The sequence below is a fragment of the Podarcis melisellensis genome (assembly GCF_964234715.1).
Source record: "Podarcis melisellensis genome assembly, chromosome: 3".
Lineage (NCBI taxonomy): Eukaryota > Metazoa > Chordata > Lepidosauria > Squamata > Lacertidae > Podarcis > Podarcis melisellensis.
Window position 1 is genome coordinate 71,733,906 of NC_138530.1, and position 18,947 is coordinate 71,752,852.

The 18,947-nt window shown below is 43.0% G+C and overlaps 1 protein-coding gene across 4 annotated transcripts in view; it reads right to left on the reverse strand.

Moving 5' to 3' along the window:
- Positions 1 to 5,818: 5,818 nt before the first annotated feature.
- Positions 5,819 to 18,947, reverse strand: part of LOC309366170 (uncharacterized protein) — a 61,761-nt gene continuing 48,632 nt past the window's right edge. The window contains exons 1-5 of one of the 4 annotated variants that reach the window (XM_081904682.1): positions 18,624 to 18,680; positions 15,769 to 15,879; positions 13,973 to 14,054; positions 12,698 to 12,905; positions 5,819 to 5,901 (exon numbers count right to left, since the gene is read on the reverse strand). In XM_081904682.1, coding sequence (XP_081760808.1) covers positions 5,830 to 5,901; positions 12,698 to 12,905; positions 13,973 to 14,054; positions 15,769 to 15,879; positions 18,624 to 18,636 — 486 coding nt within the window. In that variant the 5' untranslated portion in view covers positions 18,637 to 18,680 and the 3' untranslated portion in view covers positions 5,819 to 5,829. Of the gene's footprint in view, positions 5,940 to 12,279; positions 12,906 to 13,972; positions 14,055 to 15,768; positions 16,870 to 18,623; positions 18,681 to 18,947 lie in introns of those variants that run through there. The other 3 variants (XM_081904684.1, XM_081904683.1, XR_014166544.1) reach the window with 3 other exon arrangements.

Consider the following 18,947-nt stretch of genomic DNA (forward strand, 5'->3'; position numbering starts at 1 on the left):
TCATGCTTCAAGTTAAATACTTAAAATTCCACTAAGGGGCCAGCACCATGAGTATCACAGATTGCTGCAATTAAATCCAATATCTTACGTTATTCTTAATACTCTTTCTGGGCAACTTTTCCACCCGCTTAAGCTTCACAAACATTTATTAGACCTGGCTGTTGAAAAATGTCAGGACAGCCATTAAACAGAAATCAATACAATGCCCTAAACAGCTTTAATGTGTCTTTCTACTTCAATAATCCCATAGATCTCTGTTTTATTTACCATAATGAACATGTCTTTCAACTGGAATAACGTTACCTTTGTAAAATCAAGCATTAAACAGGGACAAACTTTAATAGTGCTGTTGTTTGTTAGTTTGTTCAGTAGTTGAATTATATAGCAGTGGCTATTTTATTTTTCTGTAGAGATTGAAGCTTTCCAGTAGCTCTTAAATTATTCTGAATGTTAGATCCTGCTGTTATAGCTTTAGGAGTATTTCATGTTCTCGTCCAAAGTCAACTGGTACTAGCTGCAGAGTATTCTTGAGACACCACTTGTATACACTGCAACAGTTTTCGAGTCTCCCTTACCCAATTTCTCCTACTCAGAAGGGGCTGAGATCCAGAGGAGGCTCTCGCTGAAGGAAAAGGAGGAGGTTAATTGTCTCCAATTCTCCCTCCCCTCCCCCACCACCTCCCATACCATTCTGGAGGGTTCTCTAGCCCTTAGGAGCAGCTTTCCAGGGGAGTCACAGGGGCCTGCAGGGAAGAGGGAGAATCGTAAAAAATGGTCCCTCTTTCCTGCAATGAGGGCATCCCATGAGTGGAGTTCCACTGCCTTGACCCAACCCATAAACAAGAATACACAGTTCAAAATAGAAGGTATGACGCTAGCATGTCCAAGTATCCACTGTCATTTCACATGTATTGGCAGTTGGGAGAGAGGGCGTTCACATAGAGGTTACAGTCTAGCTTTGTCAGTTTTAAAAAAGCTCTCTGTGTGCAGGCACACACACGTATGAATCTTCAGTTCTGACAGACCTACTGAAGGTCGAGCAAAGGTATTTAATTGTTGATCTGTGGTGCGAGTTGCACTGTACATTTTTGGTGCCTATTTTGTGATGTTACAAGAATACCCCTTTCTACCATCTTAAGTATGGCGGAATCCCCCCCCCCCCCGGCCGAGGAAAACTCTTATATTAGGGAAAGGAAATTTTGAATCTCCCCACACTGAAGATGCTATTCCAGTTCTAGGGTGGGACTTTGTAGGTGAATCTGAGCCCTGGCATCTCTCCTCTTAGAAATTAAGTGCTAGGTGAGACATTTGAACAGAGCTGGCAGTAAATGAACGTGGGGAGAATGATTCTGGAATGAGTGAGCTGAGCATGAAAGAATATGTAGAAAAAAAGTTGTGCCCTGCTTAAGCTATTTGCAGCCAACGCTTATACAATAGGTAACCCAAACTGACCCTGACCTCGCCAGCATTCACAGAGTTGTGTTTAAGCAAAGATTAAACATGTTTCTTTGCTGAACAGTTTAGCCATGCTTGTTAATGCTGGCAATATGCACATTCCCTCCCAGTGTTTCTGTTGCAGCATCACTTTCAAAGCAGTGCACAGGTTGACCTATGCAGATAAATTTTCTTTGCCTAGCATAATATCTGCGTAATTGCCTTCATCTCTAAGCATGCAGAAAACTTTGACATCTCCAGTCTTTCCATTGCCAGTTTATTAATGCACAGTTTTTCCCAGGAAGATTTGTTATCTTGTTTGAAGCAGAACAGGGTCCTGATAAACACACAGCCATATCGATGGTTAAGGTATTCCAGCTGAAACGGATCACCCTGTTACCCTTCTGTATTCAGTATTTGGCACCCCTGAAATCTCTCATTGCTTGGAAATTGGAGTGCACATAATCCTGGAATCACTTGCGGGAAGACTGTTGGAATAGATTTCTGGATTTCATGAGATTATTGAGGAGAAAAAAAGATACTATAGTTGGCCTGACTGGCATTATCTTACATGCGGCATTCCACCCTATAGGAGAGAAAGGGGCAGGTACTCCTCTTTCAAAATGATGCTTGCCGTTTGGAGTTTTTGTTGTTACTTTTAAAAACTATGCTGTCCATTTCATCAGTGGTATGTTTTAAATGGATTAAAACATATAAAATTGGTAAATCATGCCAATTAATTACGGTTAGGCTGAAATGATGTTGTAATATAGTGGTTCTTCTGGAGCAATTTTGGGAAAGCAAATGTCAGCTTCATACAAATTTAATTAAAAACTTCAGCTCTTTAATATTAATCCAGTCATTATTGGTTGCCCACCTCCTCAAATGAGTGAGAGTTTTGCCACCCTCTCTTGCCTCAAAGTTCATGTGAAAGTCAGGCCAAACTTTAGAATTTTGAACACTTGTCCCAGGACTGCACTGGGGCTCAACCAGGCCTTGGAAGCTTACCAGAACCCCATTGAGCCTTCTTTCTGGTAGTCTTCTTTCTGTTTGTAAATAGCATGCTCTGACTTTAATTGTGACATTTCACGATGGGAATATAAACGGATGAAGCAAAAGGCTCATGTTGGAGCGGGGAGAAGCAAAGTATACACACAACAATTAGTTATTTTTCAGACTGCTATTCTTGAACACCTGCAGGGTTATTTTTAAAAGTGTTTATTCCATACAATGGAAAACATGGAAGGGATTAACTGTAAAGGGAACCTTTGGAGCTCATCCACTAAATAACCATATCAATGGCTCTTTTCAGTGCCTTCTCTGAAAGACATAAAAGTCATGAACTGTGAAGAACATGCATCACAGGACCAAATTGTCCCATTTATAATGAGCAGGTGCTATTACATTTATGTCAAGGAAGTATAAGCTAGACCTGAATTTGCCTTTCAAATTCTAGGAGAGGCTTCTGCTAACATTGTAAATATGGGCACTAACATGAAAATAGATGGACATGCTGGGAAAAAAACTCGGACGGTAAACTACATTACAGCCTAGCTCAGTAACTCTCCCTTGCAAAGCATCTCTTGGAAGGATTTGCATCAGTGCTTAACCTTTCCTTTGTCTGTTGCTTCTTGCCCAGCTGCTTGTACTACCACAATGTTTCTATGTTTTTGAGGAAGACATAGATTTGGAATACTGGTGTGTAGGAAGTTTCAAGAGGGAAGGAAATGGCAGGGGAAGGGTTAAGGGGAACCTCATTCCCTCCCCACTTAACCCAGTGCAAGTCAGCACTCTCAAAGGACTTCCTGACATGCAGCAGCAGTGCAACATGTAGTTTGCTCCTACCTAACAAACAGAATTTGGAATGCATGTAATGCAATATATGGACTGAAAAGGAGATTGTTGTGGGGCTACTGAAATGAGCTGCTAAACAGTGTGGCATGGATAATACTTATCCATGTATTTACAGTGGTACCTCAGGTTAAGTACTTAATTCGTTCGAAAGGTCCGTACTGAACCTGAAACTGTTCTTAACCTGAAGCACCACTTTAGCTAATGGGGCCTCCCGCTGCTGCCGCGCCGCCGGAGCACGATTTCTGTTCTCATCCTGAAGCAAAGTTCTTAAACCAAGGTACTATTTCTGGGTTAGCGGAGTCTGTAACCTGAAGTGTATGTAACCTGAAGCGTATGTAACCCGAGGTACCACTGTAATTATAAGGGCTCAAAAAGAATACACCTCAAATACACATTATTATTATTATTATTACTATTATTATTATTATTAAGTCTAAAGAAAGAAATTGTGTAAGAGCTGCTGAAGCTGGGTGTGCAATTTTTAAAATGCATCTTGAAGATCTGTGCGCTATATGAGGAGACCCACACTTTTCGCCAGAGGATGTATTTGCCAGTCCATAAAATGTGGAATAATTTCCACAGAAGATATGTAAGCCTAGATTATATAGTTGTGCACATTGGTCCTCAGGTGCTAAAACACAGAAGGTGATCGTGGCAGCTGCTCTTTTGTCACTTTTTCTCTTGAGCAATTTCCTTTATGATAGAGGTCAGATGCAGCATAAGTTCGCTCTGCTTCTCTCCCCCCCACCCCTTCATTAACTGTCTATGGGTTTCACACTGGCTCCAGCTTTTTAAGAATATGGCTCTACAACAAGTAGCACTTGAGGACTGCTGGGGAAGATGGTTCTCAATATCAAAGGCATCAGCTGCACACGGAAAGGTTCTGACATGTGATCTGACTGGGATGATGATGCCACCAACAGCTGACCTATCACAAGACCTTAGAGGGAAAAGAGTCAAAGGGAGCCTTATTTGTTAGTTTCTAGTGCACAGCTTCCTGCTAGTTGATGCTTGGAAACAGATTGACTAACATAATAGAATGATTTTGTAATCTGCTGTAATACCATAAGCTACAGCCCCATAGACTTTGACCCCTCACAGGTATAATAATAAGCTCTTTTATTCAGCTGCACATGTTCCCTTGATGGGGAACTCTTTTTTTCTAATTATACATCCACAGCATATGTTTTGCCCAGAAACAAAGCATTATATTCATTAGGGAAATCCTATAAGCCGGTTTCTTTTTAGCAGCCAGTTAACTAATTGTCGGTTAAGAAGTTGTATTAATATCATGCTGTAACCACTCAGTCACCTAATCTGACAGCTTTGTTAAAATCATAGCAGTGTCCGCTTGACGCTGCTCACATTAAGGGTATTGTCAACATTTCCATCAGATACCAGTATTTTGAACAGGGTCTTTAGAAATTGGCTGCAAGAATTCACTATTTAATATATGCCTGTCTTACGTCTTGGATCCTGTGTCAGTTATTTAATCTTTTGAGGAAAGAAAAGAGGGAGACTGCTTTTCGCCTCCTTAGCAAATCCGTCATCTTCAGTGATTACTTTGGAATTTGACGTGTAGTTAGTTACACCTCGATAAATCAAATCTGACAAAAAATCCAAGTATTATAAATCTGCTGGAATGATTTAAACTATTCAGGGTAGCCACAAGCAATACATACGGTATATATTGTGGAGACCTCGGTACACACCTCTGCTTTGTGCATGGTTTAAAACAACACAGCAGTCATTGAAGAATGGCTTAAAACAATAATATTGACTGTTTCTGTAAATTTGGATCCTTTTCAAATGCATTAAATAAACTAGTTTAAATAAACTAGTTATCAAGATTTAGAGATGGTGTGGGTGTGTCAATTTATTTTCCCTCAGCTTCTCATCCCCCCACCACGTTTCCCCAGTTTTCTTCAGTTTGACCCATTTTTACAATGGAAAGCGTAATGCTGGTGGTCGACAAAAGAGGTTTAAAGACTGTCTCAAGGCAAATCTTTAAAAAATGTAGTATAAACACTGACAACTGGGAAACACTGGCCTGCGAGCGCTCCAGTTGGAGAACTACTTTACCAAAGGTGTCATGGGCTTTGAAGACACTCAAACTCAGGACGCAAGGGAGAGATGTGCTAAGAGGATGGCACGCTTGACAAATCCACACTGTGATCAACTACCACCCAGAAACCAATGTCCCTACTGTGGAAGGACATGTGGATCCAGAATTGGCCTCCACAGTCACTTACAGACTCATTGTTACAACCGTGTTTATGGAAGACAATCTTACTCGGTTATGATTGCCAAAGAAGAATTTTTCAAAAAACATAATCATGAAAATATGCATTTAGTGCATATTTCTTCAAATATACACATTTTTGCAACCAATTTCCTCCAATAAAATGCATATTTGCATATTATTTTCTCAAAAATGCATATTTTGTGTTTGTGAGCACTTTTTCCTAACAGACATTTTGGAATGTAGTTTTTCTGGTTGGAGAACTGCATCACAGCTCTGAGTATATTTCAGTAAACTATCTACAGGGCTTTTTTCACCTGGAACTCGCTGAAACTCATGTTCCAGCACCTTTCAGGTGGGCACCATTGCCACTATAAGAGAACCAGGGAGGCTTTCAAGGTGAGTTCCTCTTTTAAAAAAAAATAATTAAAGATTTTCTAGGTTTACAAAAGTACGTGCATTGTATTTTTTTCAGGTTTTAGAGTATTTTCTAAAATAGCACTGATTTTCTCTGTGCTAGAAAGTTTCTTTTTTAAAAAAACAACTCCCCATTTTTATGTGGTTCTGTTCATTCTGAGTTTCAGGTTTTTTCATACTCTATACAAGCGACACTGCTGTATCTTTTCTTCTTGCTGACTCCTTTCCTCATTCCTTTATTTCTAATATTACTAGGCACCATACATAACATTTAAAAAACAAGCTGCCTTGCAGGTCCCACTATTTTTCATCATTTTGGAAGTATCAGCAACTGGTGTGAGGTCTCTGTATCTTACAAACTTCTACTTCACATGCCTTCTACTTCCATTTACCTTTTAGATTAAGGGTGGACCTCCAGAAGTTACTGGACTCCACCATCAGCCCCAGCCAGCATGCCCAATGATCAGGGATGGTGGGAGGTGCAAGCAGTTTATTGGACAAGGGCCTGGAAGCCCAGGGTTCAAATCCCCTATCAGCCAAGAAACTCATTGGGTGTTCCTGGGCAAATCGCTCTCTCTCTCAGCCTAAATGAATGAAGAGGTCAGTCCTGCGCTTAGATGTTTCCTGCCCCACTCCCAAACACTGGGAATGGTGCTAAGCTGTGCTTTCAAGTTGCTTTGTTTTTATTTCTTCAGATTCAGCACATTTTGCAAAAGCTGCCCCCCCTTAAAAATACAGAACAAGATATAACAACATCATTATGCAAGAGAGAAATTAATTTGTGAAGTGGCCCTTAGTATGGTGTCCCCTGCTGCAAAGGTTGTTCTGAAGCTACCAATTTCCTTAAAAACAACTGTAATGTGTCCTGCTGCCATCTGCTGGCTGGCTTCACTTAATATTTAAGAGTTAACAGGCTTCAGGGCTGTTAAATGGAAGGCCCAGGAGACTTATCAGGCACCTTGGAGTCCCCAATGCCATACCCTCCAAACATTTATCCAATGAAAATAGGGACATCCTTTGCCATAATGATACTTTTACTATTTATACCCCACACATCTTACTGGGTTGCCCAAGCCACTCAGGGCAGCCATATATAAAACATTAAACATTAAAAAACTTCCCTTTACAGGATTGCCTTCAGATGGCTCAGGGGTCGGATAACTCCATACTCTCCAATGAATATAGGGACATCCTAAGGAAAAGCAGGGCATTCCGGGATCAAATCAGAAACTGGGACGGCTTCTCTAAATCAGGGATGTCCCTGGAAAACAGGGGCACTTGGAGGGTCTGCAATGCAGCATGTAGATTTCCTGCTTCAACCCACAGAAGTATTTACACCATTTTCAGGACTAGGAAGTGAGGGCAGTTAGCCAAGCAAAAAGGGTTACAGAACAATGGTTGGTGCCACATACCTCAGCCTCTCCCTATAAAGCAGCTGTGGAAATGCCATGGAGGAATACAGAAAGTTTAGGAGGGCAGATTGAAGTCTGTTGGGGCAAAGCAGAGCAGGATTTGGACCTTCCACTGTGGCCGTGTTTGCAGGAAGGGGGTGGAAGGGTGGGTGGTATGACCAGTAGAGAAGGAAACATGAATGGCAGGGTATGATTAGTGTAGTTGGAAGGAGATGAATAGCCAAGTTGATTTGGGAAATGAGAGGATTTTGGATGCACGCAGGGTCAGGGCTTGGATACTGGGCAGTTGAGTAGGGAAACGCTGATCCCCAAGAAAGGCTGGCGGGTGGGGCTATCAGGGCAGCAGCACTGCTTAATGTAGGGGTTTGGGGAAACCGAACTCCACTCTGATTGGTAGGGTAAAGGTAAAGGGACCCCTGACCATTAGGTCCAGTTGTGGCTGACTCTGGGGTTGCGGTGCTCATCTCACTTTATTGGGCAAGGGAGCCGGCGTACAGCTTCTGGGTCATGTGGCCAGCATGACTAAGCCGCTTCTGGCAAACCAGAGCAGTGCACGGAAATGCCGTTTACCTTCCTGCCGGAGCTGTACCTATTTACTTGCACTTTGACGTGCTTTTGAACTGCTAGGTTGGCAGGAGCAGGGACTGAGCAATGGGAGCTCACCCCGTCATGGGGATTCAAACCGACGACCTTCTGATCGGCAAGTCCTAGGCTCTGTGGTTTAACCCACAGCGCCACCCGCGTCCCTGATTGGTAGGGTACCTTAGACATAAACCAGTATTTCTACTGTAGACCTCGCAAAATAGTCACTTTTGGGGTATGAGACCGGATGGGGATGCCTTCACCTGACATGCCATGACCTTTTTGGTTTCTCCATCCCTGCCCAGCACCCCATCATTCCCCATTAAGCTGAGGGAAGGTGTGGTTCCACTTCGATCTCGCAGGATCTGTTTGGGGTGTTGTCATTACTACAAACCTGAGGTCCACCAACCAGAGCCAGGTGCAAATTATTGGTTCAGTGTTTGATAAAGCCAGCAAGTTGGTGGCTCAGGGAGTGGAACTGATGTATCCAGTGTTACTTTTCTAAAAAAATATTTAGGGGTACTCTCATTTTGACTCAAGAAAACCACCATTTTATAGTTCAAACTGGGAAAAATAAATACAGTAAATGGACAAAAGAACAAAGATTCACAAAATGTTTAGGGATATGCGCCCCCCTGTGTCACCCCAGAAAAAAAAGCACCGGATGTATCTATCAGTGCTTTTCTTCTAGGAAAAAAAGGTGCTGGTACTGGATACCCCTGAGTACCCCCAGAAAAAAAGCATGGACCATACTCCGCAAACCATACACAGGCTTTGCGATACAAGTTTAAAGGAATCCATATCTGAATTAGTGTTCCCATTTTTGTGTGGGGTGTGTGTGGGATGAAGGCTTTTTCCTGCTGCTATTGGGACTTAGAAACCCTGGCTGAGCTACTGTAAATTACGTGGCAGTATACCAAACAGACCCCATCTACTTTTTGCCCATCCCAGGTGCAGGACAAATAACTTGGGATGACTCAAGTGATGTGAGAACAGAAGACCAGGTCTGTGAGAATCAGTTTGCTTGCTCTTTTCCTCCAGTATGAATTTTAATGTTTTTTTCTGCTTTGCAAAAAAGCACTTGCTCTTTCCCACACAAAGTTCACTCTTTTGCAGCAGGAGTTTTATTTTTAGTCCGCCCCCCCCACCCTCCAATTACTGTTAATGGTTATATGCAGAGAAGAACGAAAAAAAGAGGTTGTGCGAGGCAGGAGTCACAATCCCTTCTACCACTTCATAGCTGCTGTTCCTGTAACCAGCCCTCAACCGCCACCCACCTACCAAAATTACTTCCCTAGCTAGCGAAAGCAATATTGGCATCTAGCCCAGAAGAATGAGCAGTAGTAAGATGTAGAAAAGGCTATTGATTCTTCGCACATGTGGAAAATCCTACCGATCAATATAAATAGCAGTAAGAATAATAACAACATACACAAAGATACTGGTAAGTCATGTGACTTTATATCCCAACTCTGGATCCCCTATTAAAAATGGAATTGGTTGTCTTTTGTCTACCTTGATTCAAGACTGAATTATTAGCCACATTAAATGACAAATCTCACAGGGGAAAGTAAACTTTGATATTTATTTATTTATTTATAAAACCTGAGAATCAAATATGCAAATAGTATGCCATTACAATATTTAAAATCACAATAGTGATTCCAAATGATCAGAATGAGAAAGAAGAACCTTTTTTGGGGGGGAAATGTTAAATCAAGAGGGCCAAGATAATTTGTGCTGCTAGCTTGGAATCAGCTTGGGAAACATCTGACCAATTGGGATATGCTAGTGAACCATTCTCTTCTGTCTTCTCCAATGAAAAAGGTCAAATTTCAAAATCCACACTGTAAAAGGCTTCTGAATGCCCATTGTTTGACTTGCAGCATCACTCCATTTTGAAATATACTTCTTTACCCTCCCCTGCCCCCAAATAATAATAAAAGGCTAGGCCACGTTTAAGAGGCTAACTTAAAATTTCTAATTTAAACAAACAAGGGGAACTGAGAAAAAAGGCTTTTCAGATAATCTACTTACTGCATCTTTGTTGTGCCTGTCCTCATAATTCCTAGGGCCCCAGTTGCTAGAATTAATCACAACCCTTGTTAATTTCCAAAGATGCAGCAGTGACCTCTCCAGCTTTCATTGTGCTTGTTTACAATATTGCTGCTCTGTTCTAATTCCTTTGAAACACAGCAGTAAATCCCACACTTCTCAAAGTGCACAACCTTCCCCCTCCCTCTTCTTGAATAAGTCTCACAAAGGTAGAGAGAGACATCTCTTGGATGGTGGAATAATATGAGGCAGAAATGCATTGTAAGTTCCTGGAAGTATCCACAAAGCTCCAGGCTTGCTGAACCAATACCAGGGGAAGATGAGCTTACTTACGAAAACCAATGTGTTGTTATCTGACAAAGCTCTTCCATTTGTGCAAGGACTCTTGCTCTTTCTCTCCCTGAATTCTACCTCCTCCGAATCTGCTCCAGATGGTTGGAGTAACTTCAAGGACAGATTTGGGATGTGTGTGTGCAGGCAAAGAAGGAGTGGACATTCTGCTGCATAAGTGGCAATCCTTGCATGAGTATGGGGCAACTTCTTTGGATACAAACTGATATACCTTATTTTTGAGGAGTTGGAGATAGCATTTATAAGTGGTCCATGTTTCACAAGCATATAGTAAGGTTGGTAGTACAATAGCTTTGTAAACAAGCATTTTGGTTTCCCTGTGAATGTCCCGGTCCTCAAACACTCTGCACTTCAATCAGGAGAAAGCCGCACATTGTTAAAACTGTGTTTATGGAAGACAATCTTACTTGGCTACGAGTGATCACCAAAGAAGAAGAATGAAGAAGAAGACCTTATCTTCCCATTTCACTGTGGAAGTTGTTGAAGCCAATGAAAGCGGTCAGGCCAACAAACTGACCAACTCAAAACAACTGAATCTTAGAAATCTTAGCTGACCATTAGGTCCAGTCGTGACCGGCTCTGGGGTTGCGGTGCTCATCTCGCTTTACTGGCCATGTCATGTGGCCTGCATGACTAAGCCACTTCAGGCAAACCAGAGCAGCGCACGGAAACACCATTTACCTTCCCGCCGGAGCGGTACCTATTTACTTACTTGCACTTTGACGTGCTTTCGAACTGCTAGGTTGGCAGGAGCAGGGGATTCGAACTGCTGACCTTCTGATCAACAAGTCCTAGGCTCTGTGGTAGTTAAGTGGCCTCTAAAAACTCTACCTTATTTGTGGGTAGACAAATTGGGGGGGCAGGCAGAATTTCACTAACTTTCTCACAGGGGAAGATAAATTCTTCCATAGTTTCTTGAGGGTGGTGTGACTCACCATTAGCAGTTGAGAGTAGCATGTGGTATGTGCAGCCAAACAGCAGAATTTAACCCATACTCACCAGCTGAGCGCTGGTCAAATCCAGTTCACTTTGGCTATATGCCCCAGTTCCCCTGCTTGGGAACAGGCATGGAGGTTCAGGTGTGTGGAGCTGTTTGCAAAAGGGTTATCAAAGAGCCCCGTGCTGCGCTTTCCCACCCACTTGTCAAATTTGGTCTACTGGGGTATGGGGGATAAGGATTTGAGCCATCGGCCAGTAAATGTTCTCCACTTCTGGTCTCCATAGGCATCTAGCATGTCAAGGGTTCATTCTTGTTTTCTCCAAGATAGGCTAGTTTTATATTTGCTAAAGCCCCCAATCTAGTAACATTAAAATGCACCCACCAACACTCAGCAGCCTGAAGGGGTAAAGTCCTAGGAAAGCTTTCTCACATGAGTTTTCTTACTGCACAGATTGGCCCTCATATGAGATCATGTACATATGGCAAAGTTAAACAGATCTGCTTGTTACTGGATTTTGGAAATGGGATAAGGTAAGGTAAAGGTACGGATACCCCTAAACATTTTGTGAATCTTTGTACTTTTGTCCATTTACTGTATCTTCCCCGATTTGAACTATAAAATTGTGATTTTCTTGAGTCAAAATAAGAGTACACCTAAACAATTTTTTTAAAGAAATAAAGCACTGTTTAAGGGTATATGCATGAAAGCTGATTTTACAAATTGTTTTATCAGGGAGGGATGAAAAAAACCACTGCTCACCTATGCCAAAAAGAGTGGTGTTTCCATTGACTCTGTTTCACCTAGTTACAGGTGTATCTAGAGGGCTCACAAAGAGCTACTCTGTCTTTTCTTTCTATACTATTGTATTTTAATATTTTGTTGGACGCCGCCCAGAGTGGCTGGGTAAACCCAGCCAGATGGGTTGGGAGGGATATAAATAAATTATGATGATGATGATGATGATGATGATGATGATGAAGCGTGTGTCATCCAAACCTGTCTAGGTAGAACCATTTGCTCTTCTCCTAAATCTATTGGAAAGGATAATATTCTTCCCTGTACAACCTAGATGCACCATACTTAGGCAACATGCAATTTCACCTAGCTGACAACAGCTACGACAAAGGAAGCTTTAGGTTTAGTGTAGTTAGAGTGCCATCTGCTGATCACATGCAATTCTGGAGAACTCTGCACAACTTCTAGCAGCTTTGGAGCTGTTGTTTAGTGAGGGCCCTGAAACCAAAGCAGCCGACTTAGGTAGAAGTTACACACAGATTTTCATTCACTTCAATGAGCGCTCAAATGTTCTTCCTCCACTTCAGGTAATTGCAGCTCATGAGTTCTTCTCGCTTTCACTGCTACAACCACCCCTCTAGCTATGTGGGAGAAAGCATTCATGACTTACCCACCTCAGATACTGCCTCAGCGGCCATGGATGCAATTCCATCATGCTGTGGTTGGAGACAGCTTGAACAATGCCTCCCTCGCTTTTCTTCTGCACTGCATGCCCCACTGCCATTTCCGTCATCCCCTCCTGCTGGGAAGGTGACAAGGTCAAGGGAAAGTCTTGTCAATTTCATTGATGCCAATTTCCTCCTCTCTCTCACTCTCTCTGTACTTTGGAGAAATTGGGGGAAAAAGGTCAGGCAAATCAATTGTCAATTTCAGTGGAGCAAATTAAATGATACGGAATGTCTTTTCATAGATAACCCACATTTTCTCCCTGGACTATTATTCATGCCACCTGTCTATCCTTTTCACACTCACTCTCTGGTTTTTATTAGAAGAAGACTAAGAGAAGAATCCCAAGTCGGTGAACATCCAGAATCTACTGCTACATCTCAAGCCCTGTTTGTTTGTGCTGAGAAAGGCACAACATTGTGGTTGGTGTGATTTCTCTTGGATTTTTAGCAGAACATCCCATTTGGGGCCCTAAATGTTCTTGTGGGTGCAGCAGGGACCTCTGTAGGGGTATAGGTTTCCCTACCAACAGAGGTGATGGAGGAGCACCTCTTCCAAACCTTATCCCTTTCCAGCAAGCAATATCAGGGAGTCCCTTCCCCTATTTTGTTAGCAAGCCTCCTCAGCAGGCACAGGTGCAGATTCAAAGAGTTTTGTGAATTAGGCTCTTAAGGCTCCCTACCCACTTTGGTGTCTGAATTTTCACATGGCTGCTGTCAAGATAAAAGTGGGAAGAGGAGGACAATGCACACAGCCTTGAGCTCATGGGAGAAATATCAAGATACAAATATACAACAAAAAATAACATTTATGTACAATGTCACAACTCTCAGCAAAGAATGCACACAAAATGTTTTGCTAACCTTAATAAACAAAAAAAGCTATCTGTGTTCTAGTCTATAGGAATTCTAACTTGCTGCAGCTATAAGGCATTTGGATTTTGGATTTTATACTTTTGTTTATGGCAACTACACAGTATTAAAATAACAGCCCAGTGATGATGAACAGCCTAGTAGTGGTTGGGTGGAAGACATGGAAAACCTGAGTGTGCAGGTGTGCAATAGGATCGTTTTTTCTAAGCAGGGATGAAGTCTCATTTATTTCAAGGAATTGCTTTTCAATAAAACATACTAAAGCCAGCCAACTGTGTTTCATTTTTTAAAGGCTCCTTGTTGAGTGAATGAAATAATGCATATAGGGGCAAAATGCTTAAACAAACTCACCCCAGTATCCTCTTCCATCTAGCTTGTCCTCTTTCTGCTGTTCTGGGAGGGCCTCTTCCTGAGTGGTCAACATTTCTGATTGCTTAGAAACAGTGAATAAACATCCTTAGCAATGTTGCAGGCTGCCAAGTATTGAAGTCTTGGAGCTGCTTCCACATTTTGTGCTCTTTACTTTCTTCACAATTTTCTGATTGGACTTTTTATTCTATTTTAAAGAAAGCTAAGAGTTGACGGCCCTGGAAGGCAGCATGCTTTCTTCCTTTTTAGGTAAAGGTACCCCTGCCCATACGGGCCAGTCTTGCCAGACTCTGGGGTTGTGCGCCCATCTCACTCAAGAGGCCAGGGGCCAGCGCTGTCCGAAGACACTTCCGGGTCACGTGGCCAGCGTGACATCACTGCTCTGGCGAGCCAGAGCTGCACACGGAAACGCCGTTTACCTTCCCGCTAGAAAGCGGTCCCTATTTATCTACTTGCACCCGAGGGTGCTTTCGAACTGCTAGGTTGGCAGGCGCTGGGACCGAGCAACGGGAGCGCACCCCGCCGCAGGGATTAGAACCGCCGACCTTTCGATCGGCAAGCCCTAGGCGCTGAGTCTTTTACCCACAGCGCCACCCGCGTCCCTTCTTCCTTTTTACCTCACCATATATTTCTTTAGCAAGGTGACAGTGATGCATTCTGAAATCAGGACTACAATTACGTAACATTTGTCCATGGAAGACCCCCTGCTCCAGCTTTCGTTCTGAAACCTATTCTGATTGTTCACAGAAGTTCCCTTTCAAGGACATTGTTTGGACAGAAGACTAAACCAGACAGAAGACTCACCTTTATCATTGCAAAAATGAGCCTACCCCCTTGTTGAGTTTGTGCACTCTCCTCTTCCTCCCCCAGTATGGCTGTAACGGAGAGAATATTAAATTGACAGCAGTTTAGCAAGTCATCTGATCCCTAAATTGGAGTTAATATTCACTATGGTTAGTGAAAACCAACCAACTTCATAATCTATTGTTAGAAACTGGCTTGTTTCCACTAACAATGGTTAAATTAGCCGGTTTGACCAGCTCTGGATGACATGGCATTTTGCGGTTAATTGGAAATGGAAGTATTTATGGACTCCTCCTTGTGGCCACAGGAGATAAAGAGTGGGAGGTGGAGAAACACAGGAACCTGGAGGGTGTCTAGGCTCATTGTTGTGATGTTATGCTATGGTACAGCACTATTCTTGAATGAATATTCCTGTTTACGCAACACCCTTAAAAGGAGGAATAAAATTATCTGTGTAAAACAATTGCTATGCAGCCTGGCTTGAGCTTCGCTTGTTTCAGTCTATGCTTCCTGTTCCTACCTGTTCTTCTAGCTCCAGGTGTTGCTGTAAGCTATACAGGTTTGACCTGGATTTGGTAGTCCTGACAATCTGGCCTCCCGTTTTCCATCTTTTCCTTTTGACTTCTGCACAACGGGAGGTTGGCAAATACAGATACTCATTTTATATGATCCTTTGTAAATGTCTTTGTGGTTAGATAATCCTTTTGTGCTACATTTGGTGGTGAATCTCATCTGTTTATCAAAACACTTTGCTTGCTCACCTTTCATTGTTCTGTTGGCAGCTTTGCTTTCCAATGCCTGTAAGCAAATGTCACCAGCTAGGCCTCTCAAATGTCCAACAAGATGCAATTTACTTTTCTGCAGATCCCTGGCCAAATTCACTGCGTTGTTAAATTCCAGTTCAGAAATATTAAACAATGCTAGCTATAGAAACACCCCCAGTTGGTTTGATATTTGATTTTTTGAATACAGACCATGGCTGGGGAACCAGGGGTCCTCCATAAGTTGCTGCACTACAACTCCTGCCATTCCTGACCATGCCGGCTGGGGCTGCAGGATTTCATAGGAGTGATTGTACATAGTAGCTAAGAGACAAGAATAAGAAAAGTACCAGGTTCAAATTTCACCTTTCCCATGAACGCAATAAGTAGCCACAAGACTGGAGTGAGCTTTATTTGATAGTCAAATGCACTCACTATTTTAACACTCAAATTGCCCCATGTGGTTCAGTAACATTCTTTATGCTTGCAGCACATTATAATGTTGAGGACTGTAGCTGACTTACTACAGGTGTTTCAAACGTCTTAATCTGTAGTCTGTTCCGCTGAGATACCAGAAAAAGCTGCAATGCCTAACATACTTGGTCACTCCACACAGTAAAAATGCACGGGATTGCACTGCACAATATGGATTTTGTCCTTAATGAAGGTTGTTATTGAAGTGTGTTGGGCAGTATACAGACAATAGATGAGTACTATTTGGAGTTCTGGTTTTGATATCAGCCTTCTGTTTTTTGTTGATTCTTTGAGCTACCCCTCTTTTGCTGTTAGGGCTTGTCCACACTTGCGCTTGTCCCATGCTTTCTAGGCACAAGTCCAGGTTTTTGTTTGTCCCACCATTTCCCCTGGGAAAGCCTACTGTTTACCGCTGAATCAGAACAAATGTCAATCTGCAGAAAAACTGTTTAATTCCAATTAAGTGGTAAACAGCAGGTTTCCGGGGGAGGGGGAGCAGTGGATGATACATTATATTCTTTTGTTAATTACCTGCACGTGGGTTACAGATCTCATTATTTTCCTCCCACACTTTTAACACTGTAATGCTGTTGTAGCTATATTATACAAGGACAAATAAATGCTTTTTAAAAATCCAGCTCTATATTCTGTTTCCATCTGTTGTCAAAGAAGTCAAACAGCCAAGGAAGCTTGCTGCATTGCAACTTGGAAGCAGTGTGAACTCCCCAACAAACAGATGAAGAAACACTAGTATCACCTCAGTTCCTTTTAAGGATCAGTACTAAATCATCTCCCCCCCACTCTCAATGGAGCCATACTTAAAAATATATACAATGGTACCTCATGTTACATACGCTTCAGGTTACAGACTCCACTAACCCAGAAATAGTGCTTCAGGTTAAGAACTTTGCTTCAGGATAAGAACAGAAATCAGGCTCCGGCGGCGTGGCAGCAGCAGGAGGCCCCATTAGCTAAAGTGGTGCTTCAGGTTAAGAACGGTTTCAGGTTAAGAATGGACCTCCAGAACGAATTAAGTACTTAACCCGAGGTACCACTGTACAATCACAAAGCTAATATTACATATATGCTATTAGGGTCTAAATTGGTGGTTACTGATTAGAAATGAAACCTTGGGTTTGAAAGAACATAAGAAGAGTCTGCTGAACAGGCCAGTGTCCCATCTAGTCCAGCATCCTGTTCTCACAGTGGCCAGGATGGAACTTGCTCCCACAGCAGGCAGTGATGGCCCCCAGCTTGGATGGCTTCAAAAGAGGATTGGACAAATTCATGGAGTAGATAAGGCTACCAATGGCTACTAGCCTCCATTGCTATGCTCTCCTTCCATGGAGAGCAGCAGTATGCCTCTGAATACTGGAAATCACAAATAGGGAAAACGCTTTTGTACCCAGGTCCTGCTTGCAGGTTTCCCACGGGCATCTGGTTGGCCATTGAGAGAAATTTGATGCATGTTATCTACTCCAGAAAGGCTAATATGCCTGCAAATTTCATCTAGACCTGTGAAAGTTACGGATGTTTTCAATTTCCCCCCATTATATTGAATTGTACTTTCCCTACTGAAATAAGATTTGGCTGCTGAGCAGAATTGGAAGCACACTGGACTGAGGTTTTCTTGTTTCAGAAGTGCTGCAGCGGATGTCCCAAGCAAATCTTGATGTACTGTAGGTGCACACTTTTTTTTGCTTTTGTAAAGGTAAAGGGACCCCTGACCATTAGGTTCAGTCATGACCGACTCTGGGGTTGCGGCGCTCATCTCGCTTTATTGGCCGAGGGAGCCAGCGTGAAGCTTCCAGATTATGTGGCCAGCATGACTAAGCCGCTTCTAGCAAACCAGAGCAGCACACGGAAACACCATTTACCTTCCCACCGGAGCGGTACCTATTTATCTACTTGCACTTTGACATGCTTTCGAACTGCTAGGTTGGCAGGAGCACGGACTGAGCAACGGGAGCTCACCCCATCACGGGGATTCAAACCGCCGACCTTCTGATTGGCAAGTCCTAGGCTCTGTGGTTTAACCCACAGCATCACCCATGTCCCTTTTTCCTTTTGTACAGGTTCAAGAATACATGTGTGCTTGCTCAAAAATGTAATGGAAGGTGGGGAGTACTAATTAGGGGCAGATACCTTCTATCAAAGTTTGCCCACTGATGAAGGCTGCAAGCAGTAGAACAGAATAGCCATTACTGGGGGGAAAGGGGTGTTTAGAAGCTATTGTGACAAACCCACACACATAGTAAAAGGGGCTAGATTGGAGAAAAACCAGGAGATACAGCTGTTATCATCTGGTCCACTAAAATAATTCAAAATACACTGTTGCATTTTTTATATGCTTTCTGAACGGATAAGTATGATCAGAAACCTCTCCTCCATTTTTTAAAAAGTTCCTAATAAGAGTTCTCTGGAGTCAAAGAGCGATAGAAGGAGGCAAAGTTCGCCAGCTGCCAGCGCAGACTTGAAAGAGACCCTCATTGCATTCCCACCCGCCCCATTTCATTTTTTATTTGTATGCCGCCTTCCTATAGTATTGCCCCCAAGGCGGTTTACAAGCCGCAGGAACAACAAAACACACAAACCAAGATCACACATCCGTTGCAAATAAGTCGTAGCAAAGAGGGGGGGAAAGACTGAAAAACAAACACCCTCTCCCTCCTTCGAGTGCCACCCCCTCCACCCGAATGCTTCTGGTAGTTCAGGCTTCCTCTCTCCTCCTCCCCGCAACCCGCTGGGGGGGGGGGAAGGACTCCCCGCTCAGCCAATCCGGGGCGACCGGGGCCCAGGAACCGGAAGCGCGTGCCCGACGTCACAATGGTGGCGACGGCGCCTGCGCAGCGACACGTCTCCCTCCTCTGCTAGCGCTGGCGCTGCTGGGGGCCGAAGTGGGGGAGCGAGAGGAAGAG